Source organism: Brienomyrus brachyistius, chromosome 5, assembly GCF_023856365.1.
Source record: "Brienomyrus brachyistius isolate T26 chromosome 5, BBRACH_0.4, whole genome shotgun sequence".
In the NCBI taxonomy this organism is placed as follows: domain Eukaryota; kingdom Metazoa; phylum Chordata; class Actinopteri; order Osteoglossiformes; family Mormyridae; genus Brienomyrus; species Brienomyrus brachyistius.
In genome coordinates this window covers 2948440-2975531 of record NC_064537.1, presented here as the reverse complement: position 1 = coordinate 2975531, position 27092 = coordinate 2948440, and the positions used below count along the sequence as shown (strand labels likewise).

The following is a 27092-nucleotide window of genomic DNA, read 5'->3' as shown; positions in this document are numbered from 1 at the left end:
AGGGCGGGGGCCCCTCAGAGAGGGCCGGCCGTAATATGGCCCCATCACAGGCAGAATGTGGAGGGTATGTATATTTTTTTATGCTGGGGGAGGGTAGCACTTTGTGATGTTTATTCACTATGGCCTGTTTCCTGGGAATATGGCACTGAGACGCTCTGGCTTTGGGCTTCCAGCGGCGTGTTTTATGGTCGAATAAGGTTCCCATCTCATAGGCTTGTATTTGCGATGCTCGTGTGAGATCCCTGGAATGTCAGGCACCATATGCTGCCTGATCCTGCTGCTGCAAGGGAGGCACCAGATGCTGGAACAGGGAATTCGGGCTCAGGGTGCAGTAAGAGTGCCCGGCCTCTGGGGGGGCATGTGTGGGAAGACACGGGAGCAGAGGGTCACAGCGCAGTGTTTGTAATATTTAATGTAGATGCTGTTGTGCCTCTGCATTCAGCAGCTGGTCTGGGGTCAGTGGAGTTTCAGGCGAGGTTTAACAAGCAGGCTGTGGGCTCCAGAGGAAGACGGAGCCCTGGGGATGGGGGGGGTTAGAAGCCCACATGTCAGGGGTTTGGGGGTGGGGGGCCTTGAGGAAGAGGGAAGGCTACCGGGGGGGAGGGGCCGGTCAATGAATAAGTGATGTTACTGTCCGATTCTTTTCAAGCGCTCTTTCGTATGGACAGAGGTTCCTGAGTACCTGAGAGCCTGAGTACCTGAGAGCCAGAGTACCTGATTACCTGAGAGCCTGAGTACCTGAGAGCCTGAGTACCTGAGAGCCTGAGTACCTGAGAGCCTGAGTACCTGAGAGCCTGAGTGCCTGATTACCTGAGAGCCTGAGTACCTGAGAGCCTGAGTACCTGAGAGTCTGAGTACCTGAGAGCCAGAGAGCCTGACTACCTGAGAGCCTGACTACCTGAGAGCCTGAGTACCTGATTACCTGAAAGCCTGAGTACCTGAGAGCCTGAGTACCTGAGAGCCTGAGTACCTGAGAGCCTGAGTACCTGATTACCTGAGAGCCTGAGTACCTGAGAGCCTGAGTACCTGAGAGTCTGAGTACCTGAGAGCCTGAGTACCTGAGAGCCTGAGAGCCTGACTACCTGAGAGCCTGACTACCCCTCCTCACCAGCTCAATAACCGAGAGAGATTCTTCTGATAATCGTTTATCTCTCTGATTTGCACAAATTATACCTGTTTTTTATTACACCAATTAAACGTTTCCTAATATATAAAGTGCTACATGAATTGTATTGAAAACAAGGGAACTTTATTTACATAACGCATTTCATGCAGAGGGATGGGGGCGTCGCCTTGTATAATCATTATCTGAGAGATTATTTCACAGATACACCAAGTAACCGCCCCCCCCCACCCCACCCCCTAATAAAAAAAGAAAGATGTGCTGTTAACGGAGCCGTAAGATTCGTCTCCAATCAAAGAGAGAAAGGGTGAAAAAGAGGGAAGAGGACAGAAGTTATGAAGGAGTCAAAAAAGGGATGGATGATGGCAGGAACAGAGGGATAGGGAAGAGGAGGAGGGAAGGAGAGGAAATAACAGGCGGGAGCATCGCGGGAGGATGGGTGGGTGGGGCTGCGAGAGCCTGCAGCAGGAATATGTATGTAAACATGCCCAGAGTGCCCCCCTGCCCACCCCCGTGATCACAGGGCTCTCGCTCAGACGCGGCTTCGCGGTTTGGTCTCGCAGTAGGACACCACATGACCAAACAAGGACAGTCACACTGGGAAATATCAGCCCTCGTCCCGCTCCATTCAGGAACACCTAACATCATGGAAGTTCTGAATTAGCTACCTGCAGATTATCCTTCGGCGTGTGTGTGTGCATGTGGCGGCTGTATTTATGTACCATAAAAATACTAAATATTTTTTAGTCTTTGCCAGCTAACAATATATATGAATCTTGGCTTCCTACGGTTTGAAAAGCATTATAATTTTTTATGAAGATGATGCTAGTTTACCAGCCAACAGAGCACAGCCTGAACTGGAGGAAGGTGGCCTAAGACGAAAGGAGATGATGAAGGGATTTGTTTTGCTCCTGGCCCCACAACCTGGGGGGGCCCCGCGTGGGTCACGCCTCAGTAACACGTGAAATCATTCCTAACGTCTTTTCATTTATTCTTCTCTTACTAATGCCTCTCCTTTGGCTATTAGCCCTGAGTTTCTGTTCATTCCTGTGTGACTCACACCTCGATAAACCCAAACATTGTGAGTGTGAAATGAACCTTTATTTGCCATTTGTGCAAGAACAAGTACTTTGGAATTCACATATCTCATCTTTCTCGAGACGCATGTAGAGGTGAGAGCAAAGCTGGGGGTCGGAGCGGAAGGGGGTCCATTCATTCAGTGCCCCTGGGGCATTTTTCTGAGGGTTAAGTGTCTTGCTGAAGCACCCAGTGGAAATATGGTCACTTTGCCAAGCTTGGGATTTGAACCGGCAGCCTTCTGAGCACAGGTATAGAGCCCTGACCTGAGTGGGTGCATGTACACTCGTGTGTGTGTGTGTGTGTGTGTGTGTGTGTGTGTGTGAGATTCCAACCTGCTGACAGAGAGGCCGACTGATACACAGCCGTGGGTTTCGACCAGGCTGCGTCCCTGAAAAGGGGAATCGTGACTTTAAATAAAGACAGAGGGTGGAATTAACAAAATTTAAGAGTCTTCTGGCTCCCGCCAATGGCATTTTTGTCATCTGAACTTTTGGGGTGGGCAGACCGGGCCGGGCCGAGCACAGGAGGCCTCTTGTGAAATCTAAAATGAAAGCGGCCTTCTTCTGACTGAGGTCGCCCGCGGTAATGTCAGGCACCCGGCGGCCACGTCGCACGCCTACGGGAATATTCGCAGAAAGGTCAGCACTCATAGCCTCCATCTCTGCCCAGGCTCTGAGGAGTCGCGTCGTGTTCCGGTATAATCCCACACCTTCTGGGGTTTGAGGGCATAATCTGGGCCCCATGAATTCATAGGACATAGAGGGACATTCCTGATGATGTGATGGGAAGGTATAAGTGCTCCAAGAGAACTTATAACCTGTTATTTTCGTGACAGCCCAGACGACTGAGCATCATGGGTAATGTAGTACAGAAACAAATTTCAAGGAATATTCTCCAAGTATGTCACCTCTCCGAGTTTGCCGGACAAGGTGAGTCCTTCCCCCATGAGCAGGTGTTCAGAGGATGAATGGATAGGACTTGCGGGCACATATACACATGTAGTCAGGCCAACTCTGTGTGTGTGCGTGTGTGTGTATGAGTTTGTATGTGTGTGTGTCTCTGAGGATGAGCGTGTTCAGGCTTTTTCCAGTTCGTGCCATTTTTCGTGTCTCCAGCAAACAGGCTGAGTGTCACACCGATCCGGCAGAGCTTCAGACTGACACTCTGTCTGCTTACTGTCTGGATGCTGTTACAGACATGACCCCCCCAGCCCCACAGCACCAGCCCTCTACAATAACACACAGGAAAACCAGGATGCCGGCTTTACATCCTTGGCTCTCATCAACCACCAGCCCTTCGAAGGCATTTTGTTTGGGGTGGGGTTCTCTGTATAGCTATTGGGCAAGGAGCTGCACTGAAGCTGCTTCTAAGCGGCCCGGTTCAGTGTAAACGCACAACATGACCGTCAGAGGATCAGCCGCTCTCTCATCGGGTCTCGCATATAGAGCTCGGTGCTGCTGGGACACCGAATGGCATCGCACACGCACCACACAGCCCACGCATGCTGCTTGTGCCACGTAACTAGAAATAGTCATTTACCCCAGAGTGTGGTGCATCACTTACCACAGTTACCACGGCTACTGGCCAGAGAGTCAGCCATAAACACAGATGACAAACCTGTGAATGAAAATGAAGAGCCAGCCTGATTCCTCTCCTCCACTGTCTCTAGCATTCTTTCTTTCTTTCTTTCTTTCTTTCTTTCTTTCTTTCTTTCTTTCTTTCTTTCTTTCTTTCTTTCTTTCTTTCTTTCTTTCTTTCTTCTCGTTTTCACACACCATTTTCTATAAGTAATAGACAGCCCCACGCCCTTGCCAAGTACCTTGGGGCTACTATGTTGTGAAAGCACCATATTAAAAAAATCAATGAACTGAGTTGTCTGAATCTCCACACCCACTGGCACTGTGCTGTTGATCAAAGTTGTGAATATTAATTTGTTATTAAAAGCTTTTAGTGTGTGGAGGGAGGAAGGTGATGTGAACTATCTGATAAACAATGGTGTAGATCAAATGGGCTGGGGGGTAACGGCTCTAATACAGTTCAGCCTGGGCAAACAGAGTCAATGTGTGTTGCCACAGCACACACATGTCTGTTTGACCCCCCCTCGCTGACGAGTGGTGCTGTGAAGGTGCTGCTTCAGACGCTGGCTGGCTGGCCAGCGAGGCTGTGGTGGGAATGTGGAATGATGTCCATGCCTCACGAGGGAGGACTGTAGGCAGGAAGATGTAAGCAGTGATTTTTTTTCCCAGCTCAGCAAAGTTGGGTGGGGGGGGGGGGGGGGTGCTGGACAGGGGGGATCTCCTAACACAACATCCCTTTGTTTGATGCTGCCTGATCATGCCTGTGGCGATGCCCCCCCACCACTATTCTGGAGGATAAGCCAGTCTGAGTCAGAAAGCACACCATGCCAAGTGGCGTGGAAAAGCTATCTGTGTAGACCAGGAACGTGGGAGAACTTCCAAACACAAACATGGAGCATAATAGAACACACAAACAAAAAACATATAAGAATGTACACACGTAAACAGGCAAGGTAAGGCGGAATCGAAACGCAAACAAGGAATGCTGGGGAATGTACACACTTAAATGTGAAACAGGAGAACGTACACACTTAAACAGGGAATGTAGGAGAACATCCACACAAAAGCACAGAACGTGGGGAACGTCCAGACACCAAGAAGGAACATAGGAGAACACAAACGTAACATAGCAGGCACCCAGGCACAAGGAAGGAGCTCAGTGAAACGTGTACATAACCAAGGAACCTGGGTGTTTGAGGACCAGTTTGGCATCGAAGTCACCATGTCTGTACTGTCCCAGGGGGGTGGAGGGGGCAGTAAAATGCAGAAGTCAATGACTATGTGTAAGTCTCAAACTGTGTGCAATTCATACAGATTTACAAATTTACATTTCTGCAATTAATACATTTGTACATGTCATTTTCGTAAATGTGCAGTCATCATACAATGCATTCATTCAGTAAAAATATGAATCAAAAATCATTTGTGAAAACAACCAAATGTTGACGTATCCAAAGATACACTGACATGCTGATCCTTGGCTCTGCCCATCTTTTGTAAATACGGAGCCCGGAGCCCCTTCCCACATGTGCAGCACAGGGGACACCCTGCACGGAATTCCTGCTCCTCACTTTTACCCAAAATAAACACATATTGAGCTGGAACTGTCCCTGCGCTAAATCATTTCAGGCTCTCGGCCCGCTGGCCCAGCCGGTCCTGGAAGCGGACCAGGACCTTCCACGTTCCGAGTCCTTAACCACGGGCCACCACATGGCCCTTGGCGTCCAGGGTAATCAGAGCAGCTGGCGGTTTGAAAGGGCTCGTGTAAGGTCAGTCATGGGCTGTCAGGCAGCGGGCATCGCAGAGGGGGGACGTGTAAACTCAGTCATGGGCTGTCAGGCGGCACACAGCGTGGGGGGTACGTGTAAGTTCAGTCATGGGCTGTCAGACGGTGGGCATCGTGCGGGGGGGGGGACGTGTAAGCTGAGTCATGGGCTGTCAGGTGGCAGGCATCGCATGGGGGGGATGTGTAAGGTCAGTCATGGACTGTCAAGCAGCGGGCATCGTGGGGGGGATGTGTAAGGTCAGTCATGGACTGTTAAGCAGCGGGCATCGTGGGGGGGATGTGTAAGGTCAGTCATGGGCTGTCAGGCAGCGGGCATCGTGCAGGGGGGATGTGTAAAGTCAGTCATGGGCTGTCAGGCAGCGGGCATCCTGGGGGGGATGTGTAAGGTCAGTCATGGGCTATCAGGCAGCGGGCATCGCAGGGGGGGACGTGTAAGGTCAGTCATGGGCTGTCAGGCAGCGGGCATCGCAGGGGGGGGACGTGTAAGCTCAGTCATGGCCGGTCAGGCAGCGGGCATCGCAGGGGGGGACGTGTAAACTCAGTCATGGCTGGTCAGGCGGCACACAGCGTGGGGGGTACGTGTAAGTTCAGTCATGGGCTGTCAGGCAGCGGGCATCGTGCAGGGGGGATGTGTAAAGTCAGTCATGGGCTGTCAGGCAGCGGGCATCGTGGGGGGGATGTGTAAGGTCAGTCATGGGCTGTCAGGCAGCGGGCATCGTGGGGGGATGTGTAAGGTCAGTCATGGGCTGTCAGGCAGCGGGCATCGTGGGGGGATGTGTAAGGTCAGTCATGGGCTGTCAGGCAGCGGGCATAGTGGGAGGGATGTGTAAGGTCAGTCATGGGCTGTCAGGCAGCGGGCATCGTGGGGGGGATGTGTAAGGTCAGTCATGGGCTATCAGGCAGCGGGCATCGTGGGGGGGATGTGTAAGGTCAGTCATGGGCTGTCAGGCAGCGGGCATCGTGGGGGGGATGTGTAAGGTCAGTCATGGGCTGTCAGGCAGCGGGCATCGTGGGGGGGAGCAGGCCTTGCGGTGCCGTGAGAAAGGGCGGAGGGCTGATCTGGGGGCTGATGTAGGAGAAGGCCCTTTGGACTGTATGGGGAGTCTAACGGTATCAGCCTGAGCCTAGGCCGTGACCTCATATCTGCACAAATACGTATAGTCTGTGTGTTGGAGTGGGGTGTGGGGGAATCCCAACACCATTCAAGCCCTGATTTCAGAAGCCTGACATGCACCCCCTCTCCCCCCAAGTTGGACAGACTTACTTCATGATTTTTGATCTGACTGAATCTCTCAGAAATCCTGAACGTCAGCTGCTTGCAGAAGAAAACGTCCCTCACATCAGCCGTTCATACTGTGAACGCATCATGGCAAGAAAAATACGACCCGAACTGTATATCAGGCAAGATGGGGCAGCATTTCACTTTCAAAACTCCAGCAACTGGTCTCCTCGGTTCCCAAACGTTTACAGAATGTTGTTAAAAGAGGAGGTGAGGCAGCAAGGTGGTGAAACACGACCGGCCCTAACTTCTCTGAAAGTGTTGCTGGCATCAAATTCAAATTGAGCACATATTTGTCATGAAACAATAAAACTCCTGAGTTTCACCATTTGTTATGTTGCCTTTGTTCTATTTTCAGTTAAATATAGGTTTTATAACTTGCAAATCGTCGCATTCCGTTTTTAATTTACATTTTATAGCGTTACAACTTTTTTGTAAGGGGGTTGTATACGTATGGCAGTTGCCACTGTGATTAACACTGTCACCTCCCACCGCTGGGATCTGTGTTCAGGTCTTCGTGAGGGTTCCATGTGTGTGTGTTTGCATGTTCTTCCTGTGTCATTGTAAGGTTTCCTCTGGCTGCTCTGCTTTCCCACCACAGTCCAAAAACAGGCAGCAGTGACTTGGAGTTGGCAAATAGCCTGTAGGTGTTTGAGTGTGTGTGTGTGCGTGTGTGGTGCATGAGTGTGTGTGTGCGTGTGTGTGTGTGTGCGTGCGTGTGTGTGAGTGTGTGTGCGTGTGTGTGTGTGAGTGTGTGCGTGAGTGTGTGTGTGCGCGTGTGTGAGTGCGTGTGTGCGAGTGTGTGTGTGCGCGTGTGTGAGTGTGTGTGAGTGTGTGTGTGCGCGTGTGTGTGTGTGTGTGTGCGTGTGTGTGAGTGTGTGTGTGCGCGTGTGTGAGTGTGTGTGTGTGCGTGTGTGTGCGTGTGTGTGTGTGTGTGTGTGTGTGTGCGCTCTCTGATGGGTTCGTGCCCCATCCTGGGTTATTCCTTGTCTTGCTCTCACAGCTCCCAGGACAGGCTCAGGATCCCCACAAGATAAGTGGCTACAGAAAACAGATGGATGTATCACACTTTTTCCCCAACATTGTTTTATAGCGCTTACCTTAACCCACAATTATTCTCATGTGCTACATCAAATATTGATTTTATTCATGTTGATTGGGGAAAGGAAGGGGGTGTGGCCATTTCTATGGCTGCATGCTAATTGGCTGCTGTGATGTGTGGCTGAGCGGACTCCTTCTCCCAGCTGCTGCCTCTCTCTCTTGTGGAAACAGTCTTGTGCGGACGCTGGCCTGGCCCCACTTAGGTGTCACATGACCCCAGCGTATCAGATAGCTGTTCTCACGCTGGCCTGGCACATGCCACCCCCCCGTTTGAGTGCCTTTATTGCATAAGTCCCCCTGATGTCCTCAATTACGACCCTAAGTGGACAGGTGAGTCTGTAAGACCAGCCCCTTTAGAGGACAAGCTGAGAGGGATTTTGGTTCTACTGGGTGGTGGGGGTGGGGAGGGGGGCAGTGAGGTAACATGGCTGATTCTAAAGCTGGGGGGGGGCATACAGCCTTCGCTTACAGGTGACCATTACTAGCTGAGTAGACAACTGCATTCCTTTTTAATGTCCTATATGATATTAGACGAAAGTAAATATTAGACATTAGATAGTATCAACTACATCGGAGTAAGAGGAGGATGAAATGTGCACAGAGACAGAGATGTGAGATGGGCAGAGCATTATGGGATGGCATTTCTGAGGGGTAAGCTGGAGAGGAGAGACCGGGCAGCGCAGTCGTCAGACACTGCATGAAGAATTCCTCGGGAGATTTCGCAGGGAGCTTTCCTGGGGGGTTTCAGAGACCCATAACCGTGTGGAGTGGCGGGGGCCCTGCAGCACGGGGTCCTCAGACCTGTGATGTCATGACCTGGCAGACAGTTTTGGGGCAGAAGGGGTCACACTTGCACCCTCTGGCTGGGGCAGGATGCTAATCAGTATGGTGGCATCGGGGTCAGCAGAGAGGGCCTCACCAGGGGTTTGGGGCGGGTTTGCCGAGGAATGCGAAAGTAGCCCCCCCACCCTCCCATTCAAGGGAGGTGAATGACACCCAAGCAGACAGCTGTTCACACATAGGGGGCTGCAGTGCCAATTTGGGGCAGGACAGTGGAGGATCGTAAAAGACACCCTGTGTTTGCTGGGGAGTGGGGAAGGCGGGGTTCGAAACACAAGTTCACACCCACATATAGCCACGCCCACCTTGGCATCAACCAATCAGCATCTGGCCATGAGGCAGCTGCCAGCTTAAAGGACCACACGCATGCCAAATGCAGACATGGCACAAACATCACCCCCCCCCCCCCAAAGAGGAGGACGGGGGATCACTGCGACGTCACGGGAGCCTCTGAGGCTCTTATATTCCATAGCATCATAGCCGACAGATGACTCATATTACTGGCCCAGGGGGGGTGGGGGGCATCTGTGAATAAAGAGTTCAGTTCTCCACATGTGAGAGTTGGGCTGGGGTTGTGGGGCTCCAGCGGGAGGGAGAGGTGAACAAATATGCAGTTTGGCTCAGTGTGTGTGTGGTGGGGGGGGGCGAGGGGGGTACTGCAGAAACACATGAAACAAATCAGAGGCGTGCACGGCTCCAGCAGCCATATAAAACACGTGGTGGTCGGCTCCTCTCCCCTCCCCCATCAGGCCATGGGGGTGGGCTCCGAACCCAGATGACTGACAGCACAGGCTGGCCAATCCCTGAGCCAGGGTTCAGTTTCGCTCTGCAAACCAGCTCGCGTGCCGGAACACGTGAGAGAAAAAACAGCCCCACCCGTGGAATCCGTGGCCAGTGGGGGGTCGGGCCTAGAGGAAGAGATGTGGGGGGGGGGGGGGGGGGGGATAGGGGACGAGGTGGCTAAATCCCAGGGGGTAACCGTGGCACCTTAAATTGAGGGGAGCTGCAGCATTCAAAAACATGCACTATATGTTCATCTGCCCCCCCCCCCACATAGCTGCTTTAAGCTTTACCTACCTGCTCGTAATGGACAAATGTGACGTGGAACCCCCCCACGCAGGTGACAGTCTGTCTGCCACCCGGTTGGGCAGCGAATCCTGGCCTTTGCCACATACCTCCGCCCCCTGCCTGGCACCCGTAACGGACACGGCTGACATTCCAGCGGCCCACAGACGGCCTTCGGCTCAGCTGAGCACCCAGCTGCCATTAAGCATGATGCTGATGGGCGGAGCAAATGGAAAGACAGCAAGTCTTAAAATTTGCCCTTCTAAATATGGCAGGTCTGGTCAGGGGGTGGGACATTCTCCCACCGCCCGTATCTATCGGGAGTGGGAGCTGGGGGGTAGGGGGATGTTCCAATCTGTGCTTGGCTCTCTGTGCCTGTTGATCTGGGGGTGAATTGGCCTTTTCTTGTTGGTGGGGGGGGGGGGGGGGTTGATGGGAGTCAGCTTCCTGCCTGCCACCCTTGGCATTTCCAAGGGTCCAGGGTGCTGGGGAGGCCCTGGGTGACATGGAAGAGTGAATCAAGCTGTCGGAATGTGCTGGAACAAAGTGTGAAATGTACAGTGGTCTCTTTGTGGAGAAATGGACCCAGTGTTCTGGTACAGAGGCCTTCCGGTCAGACTGCGCAGTATAAGAGCTGAAACAGGTTGGTGCTGTTGGACCTGATAGCAGCTCTGGGTCGGGGCTGACTCGCGCTGACTCTGACTCGCGCTGACTCTGACTCGCGCTGACTCTGACCCAGATGTCTACCATGCTCCTCCTGGATCAGAAACGTTAAAATGACTCCGGTGACAGTGAGGAAGAGGACGCTGTGGGTGCGGAGCGTGCACGCATTCGTCCCTCTCTCCCACGGGGGAGGGGGCAGACCGCCGTGTGAGCGTGGCCCCGGCGTGAAGCCACCTGGTCACACACTGACCCACAGGGGGGTCCGAAAGTCTCGCCCGATGTTAACATATCGGCCACGCCGAGGTTCACACCACGGTCAGTGGTCGCTGGTTATTATGGTGAGCAAACCTCCCCCCCAGAAATGGAAGAGAGAGGCAGTGAGCGAAAGGCGGAAGGGAAGATCTGGGCCATGGGGGAGAGGCTGACTGTAATGGGAAGCAAGGCGTGCTTGGGGGGGGCGGGGGGGGGCGGGGGGGGGGCGGTCCCAGTTTGAATTTCAGCGTGTCCTTCAGCTACAGATCCCACTGCTCTCTCACACACACGCACACTCTCACACGCACACACTCACACACTCTCACACGCACACACATACATGGCGTGACTCATACCTTCCACCACTGGATCCCCTCCAGACAGGGAACCAAAATACACAGGCGGTTTAATAGCATGACAAGGCCAAAAGCACAGCAATCAAATCAGCTGGAGCCGCCCGCAGTACCCTGAGTGGTCATGAGAGGGCAATGTTTAGAATATGATCTCACGGGTGCGGAGATATGAAATGGAGGAAAGTGACATTTGTTAGATAGATAGATAGATAGATAGATAGGTAGATAGATAGATAGATAGATAGATAGATAGATAGATAGATAGATAGATAGATAGATAGATAGATAGATTAGCACCAGTGACTGTAGGATTTCCTTTGGTGAACTGGTGATTAATGGGGAGGGGCAACTTTGCTGCCAATCAGCCTTCACCTGGGGCCAATGGCCCCGCCCCTGTATCATACTCCTGACCACTTGATTACTATCCCCCCCCCCCCCGGCCATGGTCCCCTCCCGAATTCCTCCCACCATAGTGTGGTATTGCTCTACCACGTTCCGGCCAGGAGAAGCCTGGTGCTTGTCGGAGGCTCTGACATTCTCCACATTCCTTGTAGGCTTGTAAGGGGTGCCCACCGACCCGGGGCAATCTGGACAGTGTCAGGACCGGGTTGGGATGCGAGCCTGGTTGGCCATCCCACCCAGAACCATTTTCAGAGGCCTCCACCCCCCCAACGATGGCCTTGGAGGAATGTAATTGTCACCACCCCCATGAACAAAGCCGACATTCTCGCAAGCGGCCATATCGGGAGAGGAGAGGTAGTCACAGAACTGACGGAACAGGGTGCCCCTGCCCCCACCTGGACCTAGTTACACTCGCCCCCCTCGGGAAGGAAGGGTGGGCGGGTTTACAGGAGAGGGTGGAAAGAACCTCCCCCTACAGCATGTCTGGTTTCCAGAATGGGTGGGAGCCCACCGTCATCACCCTGTGAGCTGTCCCACCAGCGTGTCCCTCCATGTTTTTGAGCTGCAGTCACGGGGGGAGACTGCACCCCCCCATGGTTGGATGGGGCCACAAAGCGCTTATCCCAGTTGGAGCCACTAATGTATCCATGGAAACCGATAACATATCGGTAAATGCATTAGACCAGGTGATGATCGATAAGCACGGAGATGTCGGCCGAAGCTGACTCCTGAACGTCACCGTGCTTCTGGCCCTCAGGGGTGGGGGCCGACATCCTTCCGCAAAACTGGGAGAGTTTACAGCCTCAGCAGAGAATGGCAGTTTGTATAAAAACCCCAGCCAGCAAAATAAATAATGTAAGTATCGCTGAGAGGCGTCTCTCAGCTCGGAGCAGAGAACGTCCTTCCCGGTTTTGGATCCATCTCCTGTCCGGCTGATAATCGGCGAGAGTCTGTGCTCTTACACGCCCTCCCCACCCCCCGTCGCTTTGACATATTCGAGTCACTCGGCCGCGGTTAACGTGACGACCCGGTAACAGAGTCCTGGGGGGCATCAGGAGTCACCTGGGGTCTGAGGATGAGTCCAACACATTCTTCATCGACCACCCTGACTTGTAGAAAGTAGTAAAGTAGCAACTCCGTGAGGAGGAGTGAGGACCTTTGACTCGTTGATTTGACTCCTTGTCACCACAGAAATTGAGAGTTTGGTTGAAATGAACCCCCCCCCCCAGCAACCAGGGGGAGCTCACTGTTGCTGCCAATGTGACAGTAACCATACCTGGGACCAGTGATGTTCGACGTTTGTGTCTGTAAGCTAATCCTGTATTTCACCCCTCACGGAGAGAGGATAGGATGGCAGGATTGAATCAGCGAGATTCTTATGAAAACGTGATCTCCGTCTAGCGTATCATTTCCCTGGAGGCTGGATGCAGCTGAGTGATGTTTGTTGCCACTGGGTTTCCGTCCAGTGCCATGGCTTCCATTCTCTCGCTGACATGTTTACACAGATGGACACTCCTCCGGAGTAATTTCAGTTTAGTACCCGTGTCGAGGCAACCAAGCCCCCCCCTCCCCGCGGGATTAGAGCCAGTTACAGTGAAGGTCTGTCAAAGAGCCACCAACAGCCAAGGGCTTTGAACAGGGGGCAGGGGCTGATTGCCGAATGGGGTCAGTTGTCGCACTTTTAACACACTTCAGCTGACTCACCCTGGCCGTACATCCCCCACTTCTGAACGCCTCAGACTCCTAGCGACAGCCGCGATGCTTGTGGAACACGTCCTATTCAAAGTGCACAGATTAATCAGTTATTTGATACCGGATTCGATTCAGTAGTTGTCACTGCCCTCCCCTAGTGATATATACCATCACCCAGGACAGTCAGGCGAATATGCTAGGCGAATATGCTAAGCTAATAATTGCTGTGGTGAAAGATTAAAAAGAAACCCTGGGGGGGGAGGGGGGGGCAGATAGAGAGCACAGTGGGAATAAATGGATCTAACCAACTTGCAGACACGTGTATTTAAGCACAGACCCCCTGTGGCTCACAGATGGGAGGGTAAGCGTGTGACCCTTCAAGGCAGCCCAACGGTGTCTCTGTGGGGGGGGGGGGGTAAACCTCTCATTGACTTTTATGGTCCAGTCAGTTTCCATGTCACCCCTGTCCCATCTCCTGGGAGACGGAGCAAGTGCCGTGTCATGTTAATCTCACATGATTGGGGGGGGGGGGGGGGGGGGTGAAGTGGTGTAGGGGGCAATTTCACACCAAGCCATACAGATTGAGTAACAGCCAGGAATATATTCCTATGACCCTCAGGCTATCACTGAAGCACTTGCATGCCCCAATTCATCCATCCATCCATTTTCCGAACCGCTTATCCTACTGGGTCGTGGGGGGTCCGGAGCCTATCTCGGAAGCAATGGGCACGAGGCAGGGAACAACCCAGGATGGGGGGCCAGCCCATCGCAGGGCACACTCACACACCATTCACTCGCACATGCACACCTACGGGCAATTTAGCAACTTCAGTCAGCCTCAGCATGTTTTTGGACTGTGGGGGGAAACCGGAGTACCCGGAGGAAACCCCACGACGGCATGGGGAGAACATGCAAACTCCACACACATGCAACCCAGGCGGAGACTCGAACCCGGGTCCCAGAGGTGTGAGGCAACAGTGCTAACCACTGCACCACCATGTCGCCCCTGCCCCAATTCAATTCAGTTCAATTTTATTTGTATAGCACATTTTCACAGCAGTGGCAAGAAAACACTTCCAGAACATTTCCACCCAATCAGATTAGGCATCTTTTCCAGTTATGGCCAATCACCCTGCATGTTGGAAACTTTCACGTGTTTTGCTCTCTGCTCTTTGATGATCACTCAGCAAGACCCCAGAGATGGTGTCACCTTCGGTGCCCAAACCGGTTTTGTCACCGGTGACTCAGCTGGACACAGAGACAGAGATCTGTGGATGTTTATCTTAACCACAAAGACAGTTACAGTCAGACTGATACGGGGGCAGCTTAGATAATCTCAGCGCACAGGGAAGGGAAGGGAGGGGACAGGGCCGTGGTGAGCAGGTTTACCAGGAGAGCGTCAGGAGCGTGTCACAGGAACAGGGAGCGGGGACTGGACCCAAATCCACACGCTCGAGGTGTCAGGTTACAAGGTCAAGGGCATTAGTTGATTTGAATAATTTAAGATTTTTTTGGAGTGGCGATTTGCACATTAATGCAGACACCAGAAACCTGCGAATACGGAAAGACAAGTGTGAGACATATCTGTACACTTACGAGGCAGGAGCTGGACAATCAGTCGGGAAGCACGCAGTGTGTCAGGAGCAGGCAGGACTGCAGCACACAAACCTCCCAGTCCCAGTCATTATTATTGACATATTACCATATTTAAGGCAGAGAGACCCCAGCCGGCCGCAGCCCCGTCCTACATGACCTCAGCAGTGCTGCGTTTCACGGCTGCTAAAAACAGCCATGTTTACGACAATGCTTCTGCGGAGTCCAGAATAATACCTCACATGGAATGACCCCCACCCTCTCTCTATTTGGAGACCCCTTACCACCCGATCTGCACTGAGGGACAAAACAGATGCGTCTCAGTAACATGCAGAAGCCATCCCCACAGTCAGGAACTGTCCCACCAATCAGGCAGACCGATATCTATCCCACCAATCAGAAGGACTGATATTTGTCCCACCAATCAGACGGACCGATATCTCTACCACCAATCAAGTGGCTCGATACTGCTCCCACGACCTTAGTCCTGTGTCATATTGTCTGGCTAAGGTTCTCTGTATCTTTGACAGCTCTGGGACAGCCAATGAAGTAGAGGATGGATAGAGAGGCGTGTCCATGCCTTTAAGGACTGTTGTTCCTTTGAGATGCCATACTTTGCATCACGGCACACTGGACTTAATGGTAGTGCTGATACTATTCCTATTGTTAATAACCCTGTTAGTAATTTTATGGTGGGAGTCACCTCTGAGAAGGAGAGAATCAGATCCGCTTGCGGACTGAGACTTTTTACGCACAGGGGTGTAACAGCACAGTAGCTGCTGCAAGGCAGCTCACAGGGGGGTGGTTGCATCACGCAGAGCATTTAACTCAGTTTTTGTTGCTGTATTTGATAGATAATGTAGCAACTGACTGGGAAAGTGCCAGAAGTGTGTGTCTCTGATCACCAGGATCACGGTGGTTAGCAGTGTTTACTAGCGGCAGTGTTCCAGCTCCTTATAATTAACACGACACTGTCATCATCACTGCGCTGTTACTGATACTCACTGATACTAGCATTAAATGCAAAGCATTTAGACATTTATAATTATCTGTAGAATTTGATTTGATGCAAACGAACAGCAGGTGGCGTGGTTCTTAAGGATGCGACCAGTGTGATATGAAAGGTGTGATATGAAAGCTCAGGTTACAAGGCAGGCTTTAAGGCAGATTAAACTGACCTAAATCGGGAGGTGTGATTGGTGGATCCAGGGGTAGGGCTGCCTTCTCACATCTACTAGGTTGTGGGTTTGATTCCCTCCTGGACTGGCATCCTCTCCTGGGTGTTTCCTGCTGTCTTCCTGTGCGTCCTGGCAGAGGTGAACTGCAGCCTTGAATTGGAAATACAGTAACTGAAGAGGAGAGAAAGTAAATAATGATTTAATCTATTAATAATCATCTGTTAAAATGACTTACAATGAATACAATGAATTCTTCTAGTAGGCTCTAGGGCTGGTTATGCATTGTGCACAGATGAATTGTGGGAATTCGGATCCCTCTGTGACACCAGGTCTGGAACATGAGACAGATGCCGCTGCGAAGTGCAGCCCGGCCGGGAATCGACAGAGAGCTTCAGCCTGGATTCGCAGCCGCGGGTTTGATCGGAGCAAACGAAGGGCTGTCGTTTCTCTCCGGGGCATCGCTGGGCCTGGCTGTGAGAAGGAGCTTACTTTACCGAATCCTTTATGGTGGAATCTGGACCTCCGCCCCCACCCAAAAGAACGGATATGTTCGCTTCATCCTACCCCCTGCATGTCATGCACACGCCGAGGAGCAGCACCAATGGCACATGAGCACACGAAACGATTTGCTTTGTGTCCAGTCTAGGTGGCCGTCATCAGCGAGGCCCGGAGAGCCAGAGCGAGTGGAAAACTGGCTTCGTCTTACCAGATTAGTGTAAGGGATCTCTCTCCAAGCGGCGTAACAAGACACGGCCATTATTATAACGTGTTAAGCTGCCTCCTGTGCGCTCGGTGGCCTGAATGATTCATCAGGCCGACTGTAACCTAGCTGCTGGAAGGCAAGAGAGTCACCTGATTCCACACCATAAAAAAAAATCACCTGAGCAGAGGATGCGCTTCCGATTTCACCTGCCAGCTCAGAGAGCCTCGACGCATTGGACTTCACATTAAACACAGACTAATCCCAATAAAATAATCAATCATCCAGCCGCAGCTGCAATCAAATGGTCCTAATAGAAAGGTAATTAATAATATATGCGTGAGTAGCACTGTATTTGCTGGTGGACTCAGTCTCGCACCAGGAACATCCTGTCTGCCTGGCGAAACTCCCTGGTAATTTAGTCTCAACAGAGACTACAGGGAGCATCTTATATCCACCATTCAGGTGCATTGTGGGAATCTCTGCCTTTTGAAATGATTGGGCGCTTCAGTGCTTTAAAACACTGCAATGATTCACCTTGGTTCATCCAGAAACAGCATAAATATTAGTGGAGAATTTTTGGAGTGAATAAACTTGTCAATCAACTATACTGTTAAACCTGTTAACTATACTGCCTTGTCATTAATAATCGCACTGTATGCGCTCTGATGAACTGCGATCCAGTTCGGGGTGTAGCCCAGCCCTCTGGCCTATACTGCCTGGTACAATCCCTAAGTCACATGACCTGGGGAGGGGCAGCACTTGCCTAAATGTGTGTTTTCTTGGCGGGGGGGGGGGGGTTGGTTACGGAACGCAGGGAAATGCGTTGCAGCTGTGTTTGGCTGTACCCCTCACATACTGAGAGGAGGCTCAGCCAGACAGGATCCGCGGTTCGGACCCCCCCCCCCCCCGTATCTTGTCCCCGAAGCGCAGGCTTCATGTGGGGATAACCCAGCCAGTCCACACGTGGGCCGGCAGTACCCCGGTACCCCGGACCACAAACAGACGGAGCAGCTCCTCGTGCGTCTCGAGCTGTCAGCCGCTCTGCCATCGAGGTTTAACGTTACCATGTTTTAGTGAGGCTTTGGGTTCCTTGCGGAACGTGTGTGTGTGAGGGGTGGGGTGGGGGGGGGCGGCTGTGTTTTTGGCTCCGTATGTGCACACAGCTGCAAAATTTATGACCCCCCCCAGCCCCCCTCCCCTCACCCCTTCCTTCCTGTCCAGCTGCTGCTGCCAGATGTTACCACACCCAGGACATTCAGGAGCCTGTGGCCCCTATTGCACAGATGGACTGCCTGAACGTCAGGCGTCCCCGGGGCCCAGCCCATGTACAGTGGAGATGGTATGCGAGGGCTGGTGCGCTGCTCGGCGTCCCGCGGGGAGCCCAAACGGGACACCGCCGTACCCGAGTCTCCCAGGCTTCTCCAGTTTGCCCAGTGATGCAGGTAGAAGGCTCACTTCCTCTCCGCATGGACACCGAAAGCAGGATGTTTCATCACCTTCAGGCTGATGTCTGCCTGTCTCTCTTTGGTGCCATTCAAGTCAAAGTTACTTCCCATTTTGGGGGCCACCAACTCTCTCCCCCCTCACAGCTATGAGATAACTGCAGTGACCAATCCCTGCATATCATTAAAAATATATAATTCATATTTACAGCAGTGATTAATGTTAATTTCTTTCATTTTGCTGGTATAAGCCTTTAGCTTTCAGTGGACAAAGGGGAAAATATAAGCAGCTGTTTCTACTGACTACAGCAGTCGTCACAAAACTTAAAACTAGGTAAGAAACCATAGAAATCTGTGGCTAACAGCTGTTTAACATGCATGGGTATTTATGCGTGTTTTACAGCATGATCATGCATAATTCACCGAACGTCTTCCATCCCTTATAGGAAATAAAACAGTAGAAAAAAATTTCTTTCTTTTAGTGTCACTTTTTGTCCTTAGAAGTTCACGCACATACAGTTTTTCTTTAAAAAAAAAAATCGGTGTGTTTTTTTTGCACCGACTATCCACTACTAGGATTAGAGATGTTACCAATGGCAACTGCCTCTGTGGCAACTGAGTAACTCTGGACGATTTTGCGTCGGGTAAAACTCCCTCCTCATTCGGCGATTGGTCGACTGCTCCTACATGCCAACCGTGATTGGGCAGCGATACTGTCAATCAATAGCCCGGCCGACGATACCTTTCTAAATTCTTGAGCGTGCAGCTAGGTGTGCGCAAAAGCAGCCGGTGAGGGGCAGTGGGCGAGGTAGCGTTGGAGCGCTGAATGGGGAGGATATTTGACTAAGCCCCCTTTTCACGTAAGTTTTAGATTAGGTTAATTTAAATTAAGCCAAAGCAAAGGTTTTCTATCGTGTCTGTCTCCTATACGATTGCTTTGATTAATGCGATTGTTTTGACAGCTCATTAAGATTGGGTAATGTGTGACGCTTGCTAAATTACATAATTACAAAGTAAGATTTTCCTCCAAGCACCAAAACCAAAAAAATGCCAAAAATGTGCAAATGCAGCTTTGATGGAAATACGTTAAAATATTTGCATTTATTATGAAAACAGGGGTATTCAGTATTTAGCAAAGTATCCTTGTTTGTCCAAGAAGGATTTTTTGTGATATATAGATGAAAGAAACAATGCAAAGCAAATTAATTATGTTTGCTGCTGGAAGTAAAGGTGAAGTGAGAATTACAGGGTAATTCAGTGTGAAGCACCTTCAGTTATTAAAGGGTGACACATTAGGCTGCAGTGTGAGAGAATGAAAGCATAAGGAAAAAGCAATGTGTGCCACACAAACGCAGTTCAGTCTTTTCTTTTCTGCAAGTCCTGTGCTTGCTTTCTGGCACTACCAGATATGTGAACATGTGGAAATGTTTATTACTGTTTACATAAATCGCTGGCGTGCACACGGCCGAGAGAAATGAACGGCAGGAAAGGCCACTCAGCAAGCCGCCGGGCTCGGGGTCCTGCTCGCTACATGACGTATGACTGCCGCCGTTACTTCCCTCGCATTCCAGGACGCAGCCAGCTCGCTCGGAGTGACGCATGGAGCTGCTGGGATCCACGCTAACGGCGACTTACACCCGGCCTAAAACCAGCCACTTCCTCCCAGCCATCTCCACCATGGCGGCCAGCTACAGGGGGCACCAGCCCAGTGCGGGCCTGAACCAGAGCACCAGGGACCAGCCCTGGCGGACAAACATGTACTTCAGAAGCCCTGGCACTGTCCCAACCTTGGCCTCCCTCCAGAAGCATCCCGAGGACCTGGTTCGGGCTAAGACCACGCTGTACCCATCCAGCAGGGCGGCGCTCTCCGCCCGCTACACGCCCGAAGACTGGCACAAGTCCAACCAGAGCAACTACCGTGAATCGGAGTCGTCGAGGAACAGCGCCGAGCGACTACGCTGGGACACGGTACGGCTCATCCAGGACAAGGAGCAGCTGACGAGGCAGAGCCAGGAGTCCACCAGCCGCAACATTGGGGAGCGCGTCAACGACATCACCTTCTGGCGCTCGGAGCTGTGCCACGAGATCGACAACATGGTGGGGGAGATCGCCGCACTGGCCGAGGTGAAGAGGAGGCTGGACCGGGCGCTGGCTGAGACCGAGGGACCTTTCCAGGTACGCAAGCTTCCTTGAGCCAATACATGCGGTCAGGAGACCTGGGGGGGGGGGTCCAGATGAGGTACTGATCCACAGATGGCAGGCATGTAGCCATGCAGTCAAGTTCCGGGTTTGAACCCCCCTGAAATCTGTTTGATCTCGAGGAGGCACATCGCCAAGAATGTGCCAAGGGGACCCCAACCCCCCTCCATAAATAGGTGACCCCCTTTGAAATTTATTTTTAGTTTCCCTCAGTGAAATCAATGCTTCAATCACAATTCAATCAGTTGGTCAATGAGTTTATTTGTCACATACATAGTTATACTCTGTACAGCGTAGCAGTGAAATGCTTGGTTGAGCAGTTCCAGGACTAAAACTGGGGACACACGTATAAAGAGACAAAACTTTAAACAGTAAGCATTAAACAATAAACGATAAACGATTTTCATAAATATTAATAAACAGTGTACAGCCGGGGCTGGGCCCCCTGGTCCTGGAAGGCTTGTATCCAGGAGGTTTTCTATCCTAGACTTGGGGGTAATAATACTAGGTTTCCCCTGCCTGTCATTTGGCTACTAGGTTGCGCAGGAGTGCCTGTACCACAGGGAGAAGAGGATGTTGATTGACCTGGTCCATGACAACGTGGAGAAAGAGATAATCAGGGTGAGACTGCAGTGGCGTGTCAGGCTTTCCATGAGCAATACCGGGGCTCATGCAGAATGAAAGTTTGCGTTTCCTGCGGTTCTCGCAGGAAGTGGAGCTCATGAAGTCGTGTCAGCAGCGGATGAGGCGGCATGCGGACTTAGCGGCTGCCCAGCTTGCGTGAGTCACCGGGGGATTGGCCGCGGGGTCTGCTGGGGCGGCACGCCACATGACTCACGGTCAGGCTATGCCGCGAGTGGGCTGAGTCACAATGGGCCCAAAGAGGCGGCCCGGCTCTGAGCGGCTCCCGGGACCGTGCCAGTGCCTTTCTGTCTCTCGCCAGGTCCAACCGGGCTGCTCAGCATGAGATGGAGCGTGACTTGAGCGACAAGGCCGTCGCCCAGCGCATTGACAGCCGCTGCCGGCAGCTCAGGAACACCTCGGACGGGATCAGTTTCCACCGGGGCATCGAGCGGCTGGACCCCTCGTGAGTGGGTCCAACATGAGGAGATCGATGCCAGGGATCCTGGCGAGAAGCTATCAGAAATATTGTTATTAGCTAAGTATATTAAACGTGCAAGAAGTTGGTCTTGAGGGTGTGGTACAGTGGCACACTGGTTAGTACTGTTACCTCTGGGACCCGGGTTTGAGTTTCTGCCATGTCCCTGTCTAGCACCCATAGCCTCTTGGATAGGTTCAGGAACCCTGTGACAAGCGGGTACACAAAGCGGGTGGGTGGGATTTGTTTGGTCGACGTACCATAGTATAGCATGTAAGTTTACAAGTAAGGACTTTTAACAGTAGACTGCCTACCTACAGTCTAGTGGCAGCATGGTATGTAATAGAGGGTAAAAATCAATGAATGAATGAGTAATGAGAGAATCAGACATATGAATAGCGATTGTATGCGAACAGGGTTGATGTTATGAAGAGTTATAGGATCCCAGCCGACTAACGTGCAAAGGGTCAGCTCTTAGGAGACCAGTTACTGTCCCCATTTCTGGAGGTTCTGACTTTGATGGCCCAGAGTATCCTGTCATAGGGTAGAGACGCGAAGGGTTAGTGTCTTGGGTGAGAGGAGTGACTTTGTAGAATTTCTGGAAACACATGAAAGTCCATCATTGACATTGTTTGGTTTAATCTGGCTCAGCATATCTGAGTTTGTGCTCCTTGAAAGACCAAGGACAAATCAAAGACATAATATAGTAGGATGCCAGTTTCCTGTCTTACTTTAGATGTTGTTTTCGCTTTTTTCCATTTTTCTGAAACTCCCTGTGACTTAGTGAGAAGTATAAATGCGCAGCTTCGGTTCTGCTTCACATCACAGGCTGTCCCTGCCCGACTCGTGGTCAAAATTCACGGACGACAACATCCTGCGGTCCCAGAGTGAGCGGGCGGCCTCCCACAAGCTCCGAGACAACATCGAGTTCCTGCTTAGCTCTACTTCCAACGAAATGTGGAGCCAGTTCAACAGCGTCAACGTGGCCTTCACCAACCGCATCTCTGAAATCGCGGAGGCCAAGAGCAGCCTGCAGACCCACCTGGCCAAGGTCACACCTCGTTGGACTTCCCCCGTTGGTCGCTTCTCTCTCTTGCATTGTGCCATTAATCACAGCGTTATCACATACGAGGACACAGGGAAATGTCAGGTCATCCATTGTTTCTCAGTAGTAAGTCTTCCAGGAAGGTAAGTAGTCTTCCCAGAGGAAACTCATAAGATGGACAGGCAGATCCATACAAACTCACCACTGCAGCCAGACTCAAGACTACAACTCTGCCAGCAAGACAGGGCAGCACTTCCTGTTGATACAGCACCCCACCCTCGGGTCCCCATGCACATTCAAATTATTCCAGTATAGTCTCCTATATTTTAAGGGACAGCGATCAGTTCAACTCCACTTTATCATTCTTTACATTGCCTCAAAGTGCTTTACATTATCCCTGCTCAAAGCCCCCAGTGAGTAAGCCATAGGTAACAGTGGCAAGGAAAAACTCCCTAGAAGGAAGAAACCTTGGGAGGGACCAGACTCAAAGGGGGAGCCCATCCTCCAGGGGCCGGCATAGGAAGTCATATGAACAATGTGGCAAAATCCTTATTTACTGTCCAAACTTTAAGATTCGAATCTAAATGTGGGGGGCAGGCAGGTGACAGCATGTGGGGCATGGAGCATATCAGGTAGTATAGGCAACAGGGTAGGCAGAATATTTTGAGTTTTTGGGGGCCTACAGGCAGCAGACCCCAGGAGGGGGAGGGGAAATGAAAAGTCTTCTAAGTGATCAAATATTCTCAGCTCACCCACAGCCACCACAGCTGATTTGGATCAGTGGAATAGCATAACCCCTGAAAACCCGAGCGAAAGAGCAAATTTTTCCAAACTGCAATATTTAACAAAGTCTTAGAGTCTCGACAGTCACTTTAAGATAACTAGTGTCAATACTTTGACAGGCTAATATGCCTGGAGTCTGGTCGCAATAAAAACATTTGGATTCTTGCCTTATCTCATCGAGATAAGTCAGAGCAGAAGGCTTGCAGTGCATGGTCTCATGCCCAGTGGAAAAATCCACGTTTGTCGCTTTTTGTATCATGGCTTGGCAAAGCTTTAAGTGGGGTGGGATTGGAGACATTCTGCCTCGTCAGAAGCCTCATGGGTGGGATTGGAGACACTCTGCCTCGTCAAAAGCCTTGTGGGGTGGGATTGGAGACATTCTGCTGCGTCAGAAGCCTCATGGGCGGGATTGGAGACATTCTGCCTCGTCAGAAGCCTCATGGGCGGGATTGGAGACATTCTGCCTCGTCAGAAGCCTCATGGGCGGGATTGGAGACATTCTGCCTTGTCAGAAGCCTCATGGGTGAGATTGGAGACATTTTGCCTCGTCAGAAGCCTCATGGGTGGGATTGGAGACATTCTGCCTCGTCAGAAGCCTCATGGGTGGGATTGGAGACATGCTGCCTCGTCAAAAGCCTCGTGGGGTGGGATTGGAGTCATGCTGACTCATCAGAAGCCTCATGGGTGGGATTGGAGACATTCTGCCTCGTCAGAAGCCTCATGGGTGGGATTGGAGACATGCTGCCTCGTCAAAAGCCTCGTGGGGTGGGATTGGAGTCATGCTGACTCATCAGAAGCCTCATGGGTGGGATTGGAGACATTCTGCCTCGTCAGAAGCCTCATGGGTGGGATTGGAGACATGCTGCCTCGTCAAAAGCCTCGTGGGGTGGGATTGGAGGCATTCAGCCTCGTCACAAGCCTTGTGGGGTGGGGGGCGTGACTGTCACACATGCTGTGTAGCACGTAACTGGCTAACCCGGCTAACAATGATGGTGCCATCGCCATGAGGTCACTGAAAGCAAAGGGCCAGTGACCGGGCAGCTGACTCATACATGTCTGCGGTTAGGCAGTAGACACTACTCGCTGAGGTCTCTGCATGGTATTCCCCGCTGTGAGGTACACCATCAGCTCTGGCTGCATATCCACTGGCTTTCTCGCTCTGCTTCACTGCGTACCCACTGACGGGTCCTGATTTGACCGCATGCACCCTGATTATACACTATGTGCTTCATCTGGTCCTTGTTTGGTGAGAGACTGACCTCTGTGTCTGTAACCCAAATGCCGGCTTGGTGCCACTGCCTAAAATAACATTTCTGAAATCCCTCGAACGGCAGGATTAGATTCCCCCAGTTAGTCAGACTGGAATTACATACTTAGAGCAGTAGTACAGTGTGACGTGCTGCCGGAAATGATAGGAAGGGAGCTTCACATCATTGCATGACTTCACTTTATTTTATACATACAAGTAGCATGCTGTTTTCTCAGACATAAGCAGTTGATGGGTGCAATGCTTTTCTCAATATATGACTTGCAGAAACCAAAGATACAAGGAACTGTTTTGTACAGGAAACCATTATAAATAGCGGAATCCAGTTTTCTATATCCATGCCTTTACTATCACCCAAAAGCATACGTGAACCCAGCTTGCCCACTCTGCCCAATGTCCAGACTCTCCAGGAAATTTTCCAGACGGAGAACCTCATTGAGGTCCTGAAGAAGGCCATCCGGGACAAGGAGAGCCCCCTCAAGGTGGCCCAAACAAGACTTGAGGAGAGAACGCGCCGACCCAACATAGAGTTGTGCCGGGACAGCCCCCACCACCGGTAGGAGCCGGCCGCAGAGCTCCTGCTTCAGAATAGTCATCACTTATAGCTTGATTTCTGAAGATTATGTAAGTGTTGACAGAGTTTTTCTCGAGAAGGTCCTATGTGATAGATTAGTTAAGTTAAGCCTGTAAATAAAAACCAGCACCAGCTGTGAAGCTCTGCAGAAGGATCCTTCGCCAAAGGGCGTGTCTCATACAGTGTCAGTGTTCTTAGATCTGCAGAAGGATCCTTCGCCAAAGGGCGTGTCTCATACAGTGTCAGTGTTCTTAGAGCTGCAGAAGGATCCTTCGCCAAAGGGCGTGTCTCATACAGTGTCAGTGTTCTTAGATCTGCAGAAGGCTCCTTCGCCAGAGGGCGTGTCTCATACAGTGTCAGTGTTCTTAGATCTGCAGAAGGCTCCTTCGCCAGAGGGCGTGTCTCATACAGTGTCAGTGTTCTTAGATCTGCAGAAGGCTCCTTCGCCAGAGGGCGTGTCTCATACAGTGTCAGTGTTCTTAGATCTGCAGAAGGATCCTTCGCCAAAGGGCGTGTCTCATACAGTGTCAGTGTTCTTAGAGCTGCAGAAGGCTCCTTCGCCAAAGGGCGTGTCTCATACAGTGTCAGTGTTCTTAGATCTGCAGAAGGATCCTTCGCCAAAGGGCATGTCTCATACAGTGTCAGTGTTCTTAGATCTGCAGAAGGATCCTTCGCCAAAGGGCGTGTCTCATACAGTGTCAGTGTTCTTAGAGCTGCAGAAGGCTCCTTCGCCAAAGGGCGTGTCTCATACAGTGTCAGTGTTCTTAGAGCTGCAGAAAGATCCTTCGCCAAAGGGCGTGTCTCATACAGTGTCAGTGTTCTTAGAGCTGCAGAAGGCTCCTTCGCCAGAGGGCGTGTCTCATACAGTGTCAGGGTTCTTAGATCTGCAGAAGGCTCCTTCGCCAAAGGGCGTGTCTCATACAGTGTCAGTGTTCTTAGATCTTCAGAAGGCTCCTTCGCCAGAGGACGTGTCTCATACAGTGTCAGTGTTCTTAGATCTGCAGAAGGCTCCTGCACCAAAGGGCGTGTCTCATACAGTGTCAGTGTTCTTAGAGCTGCAGAAGGATCCTTCGCCAAAGGGCGTGTCTCATACAGTGTCAGTGTTCTTAGAGCTGCAGAAGGCTCCTTCACCAATGTCAGGGTTACTACGGGTAATTAGCTGGGTACGCTACAGCTAAGTTATGGAAATGGTACTGTTTTCTCTGGCCCATAGTATTATCCGGCCTGGCTGGGGCTGTTGGCAACCTTCAAATTCTTGTGTTGAACATGTAATTCTTATGGAGATACTTGGTTCCTGGGAAATTGGTCGTGGGGCGGTTTTCTCTGGCATTCTTGTGATGAACCTCATCACACCTCTGGTCCTTTCCCTCGTTGCAGGCTGGTCACTGAGGTCAGAGAGATCGAGGAAACCATGGGCCAGCTAAGGGAGAGGCTGCAGGCAGCGGAGGGAGCCCTGCAGACGCTGGTGAAGACCAAGGTGTCCTTAGAACATGATATTTCCATCAAGGCCAACTCCCTCTTCCTAGACCAGGAGAAGTGCATGGGCATGAGGAAGACCTTCCCCAGCACTCCACGCCTTGTGGGGTATACATAGAGTGGGAGGGGTATCCTGATGGGGGGAGAGCACCAGCTGGGGGGGAGGTTTAGAGGCGACGTGGTGTCTGCTGAACATGGGGAAACCTGAAGAGATGAAGTCTCAGTACCTTTAGGAAGTTCCCATTCCAGAAGGCTCCATGTCCCAGCGCAAGCACACTGTCTATACACAAGGGCACCTTTTATAAGCACTCAGAGCTGTGGTAGTAGATACCAACACCCCCTGACAAAGTGTCGATGTATGCGAGTGAGCGAACCAACGAGGCAAATAAAGAGAGTTCCTTCAGCCTTTGATTACATATGGTCACATGCGGCCTACAATCCTCCAGCATTCAAAAAATGTAAAACAAACCAAAGGAAATAGCTTTGATAACCGAACACCTCAAAGCCATTGAAGTCCCAT

General features: G+C 51.5%; 1 protein-coding gene across 3 annotated transcripts; it reads left to right on the top strand.

Annotated features, from left to right (window-relative positions):
- On the top strand, positions 1-27092 carry tekt3 (tektin 3). 3 transcript variants are annotated; one of them, XM_049013999.1, is made up of 8 exons: positions 1-64; positions 19701-20304; positions 20866-20949; positions 21038-21108; positions 21272-21415; positions 22256-22478; positions 24924-25078; positions 26474-27092. In XM_049013999.1, the coding sequence occupies exons 2-8, from the start codon at positions 19729-19731 to the stop codon at positions 26688-26690; spliced, it is 1470 nt and encodes a 489-aa protein (XP_048869956.1). In that variant the 5' UTR covers positions 1-64; positions 19701-19728; the 3' UTR covers positions 26691-27092. The 3 variants fall into 3 exon arrangements, with proteins under 3 accessions (XP_048869956.1, XP_048869959.1, XP_048869957.1); XM_049014002.1 differs by lacking the exon at positions 1-64 and adding an exon at positions 16992-17005; XM_049014000.1 differs by lacking the exon at positions 1-64 and adding an exon at positions 18893-18989.

What these genes read in the sequence shown, in the direction of transcription:
- tekt3 (XM_049013999.1), top strand. Translation starts at nt 19,729, where the DNA reads ATGGAGCTGCTGGGATCCACGCTAACGGCGACTTACACCCGGCCTAAA. An exon ending in TGCAGACCCACCTGGCCAAG is followed by an intron (nt 22,479 to 24,923) that starts GTCACACCTCGT and finishes CCCAATGTCCAG; the next exon opens with ACTCTCCAGGAAATTTTCCA. An exon ending in CGGGACAGCCCCCACCACCG is followed by an intron (nt 25,079 to 26,473) that starts GTAGGAGCCGGC and finishes CCCTCGTTGCAG; the next exon opens with GCTGGTCACTGAGGTCAGAG.